Source organism: Naegleria fowleri, assembly GCF_008403515.1.
Source record: "Naegleria fowleri strain ATCC 30894 chromosome Unknown tig32, whole genome shotgun sequence".
Taxonomy (NCBI): Eukaryota; Heterolobosea; class Eutetramitea; order Acrasida; family Naegleriidae; genus Naegleria; species Naegleria fowleri.
The window spans coordinates 11685-13496 of record NW_025407964.1 but is presented as its reverse complement, the minus strand read 5'-3'; the positions used below and the strand labels follow the sequence as shown (position 1 = coordinate 13496).

The 1812-nt window shown below is 35.7% G+C and overlaps 2 protein-coding genes across 2 annotated transcripts in view; one reads left to right on the top strand and one right to left on the bottom strand.

Annotated features, from left to right (window-relative positions):
• Positions 1-525: 525 nt before the first annotated feature.
• On the top strand, positions 526-840 carry FDP41_002960 (uncharacterized protein; the record flags this gene model as incomplete). Its single annotated transcript, XM_044706212.1, has 1 exon — positions 526-840. The coding sequence occupies one exon, from the start codon at positions 526-528 to the stop codon at positions 838-840; it is 315 nt and encodes a 104-aa protein (XP_044562718.1).
• A 966-nt stretch (positions 841-1806) lies between these two features.
• The window catches only part of FDP41_002959 (uncharacterized protein), a gene marked incomplete at both ends in the record, with an annotated part of 609 nt that continues 603 nt past the window's right edge, over positions 1807-1812 (bottom strand). Inside the window, one exon of the mRNA XM_044706210.1 lies at positions 1807-1812. This exon is cut by the window's right edge and continues 603 nt beyond it. Within this exon, the coding sequence (XP_044562717.1) occupies positions 1807-1812 (6 nt within the window).

The window sequence follows — 1812 nt, the reverse complement described above, 5'->3', positions numbered from 1 at the left end:
GATGGAATATCCTTCAATTGAGCAAATATTTCTTCATTAATCATTGATCTTGAATCTTCTTGACTTGTGAGAATCTTATTTAGTTTGCTGATAAAGGAATAATAGTCCATCCAAGAGGAGCTCTGTTCAGTGGCCACGTTTAATTGTTCATGAAAAATGTTTGAAATTTCCTCATACAATGGATTTGTTGTAATGTCAATATTTTCGTTCTACGTGTTTTGATGACGGACACAGGTTGCAATTATTCATTAAAAAGCTTACCTCAATAGAAATCAGGGAGTGGAAAGCCTATCTTCTTCATTTGTTGCAAATTTGAATGGACTTGCATCATCATGCTGAAAAATCTTGTCCAACAATTTCTTCACCTCTTCAGACTCCTCCAAACTGCTCTTCTTAATCTTCTTCATTTCTCGGCTTCTAGATGTCAGAGATGATGATGATCCGTATTTTGTTGGTGTCTGAGATGTACTTCTTTTCTTGCTGAGCATTTTGTTTGTGGTTCGAGCCCTTAAAAAATACCGCAAGATGAACATCAGAATTGACTCTTGCATGCTCCACAGCCTGGAAAGACGTTTGGAAAGAATTGAACAACAAGCGAATTACATTTCAGCTACCCTCAAACAATTAAACGCCAAACTTAATGAATATATACGAAATGAAGAGAACAGAAATTGCGAAGAAAAGGCACGGAAGCCATTAGATCATTCGCATCACTTGTTACAATCTTTACAACATCATCTATGTGACGCAATCACCTTTAGAGAAAATCCATCAGTTGAGAAAACTAACGATCCACCAGTTGAGAAAGATGAGAATACATTATCTGACATTCAGAAGTAGTATCTAAACGAAAATGAAGTCCAATGTTGTTTTATGACAAGTATTGAGGCACCGAAGGGCCAATAAACAATATTTAATTTTTTTTGGGTGTTGTTAAGGCTAAAATTTTGAACCTTGGCACAGCTGTTTACAAAACATCATTTTCCTTGCACCTTCGCTTGATCAAGCCAATTCCCAGAGGGACTGGTAATCTCTAGTGGTTCCGACATTACTTACAACACACTTACCCAAAGTCGAGTGTTTGATGTGCAGAGATGAATTTAGATAAATTTAATGTTTTTTTGGGAAGATTTGAGGGCCCTAGAAAATTCTCGAATCTGATCTCTCAAGATGATATTGGATTCGAGTGCTCTTTTTTCGTAAAATACTGATCAAGTCCTGACTTTCGTATTGATTTTTTGATGAGCAGTATGTAAATTCTGTCTTCACCACTTATTCATCAAAAATGTCGAGATCTCTTTCTCACCTATTTTTATGGCAATTGTCAGAAAGTTTTTCATGTGAAGGGTTGAGAAAATATACATTTGTATTTACTATATATAAATAGTAGTTTTTTCATCTTTTCTGACAGCTGAAGAAACCAAGATTCATTCAAGCATTGTGTTGCACATGATCAGAAGTACTCTTTTTTAAGAATTCATTTGTTGTCTAACTAATTTCAGCTTGTTCAATTTGCACAACATGCAAAAAGTCACGATAAAGACCAAAGGCATTCCAAAGGTGTAAACTATGGAGGATGTGAAGGGGTGTGTGAAATAATTGGATAAACAATAAGGAAATAATTCAATGAGACGACTCTCAGCCAATAGTTGAACCCATAAAAAGAAACCTATTGGATACATGGCAATGATGAAAACATGCCAAAATCGAAAATGCAAGTTTGAGAGCAGAAACTCCGTAACAGCAAAAATACCAACAACATGAACAGCGTAATTGGTGGCAAGCGATCAAACACAAGCACATGCTCTAAAT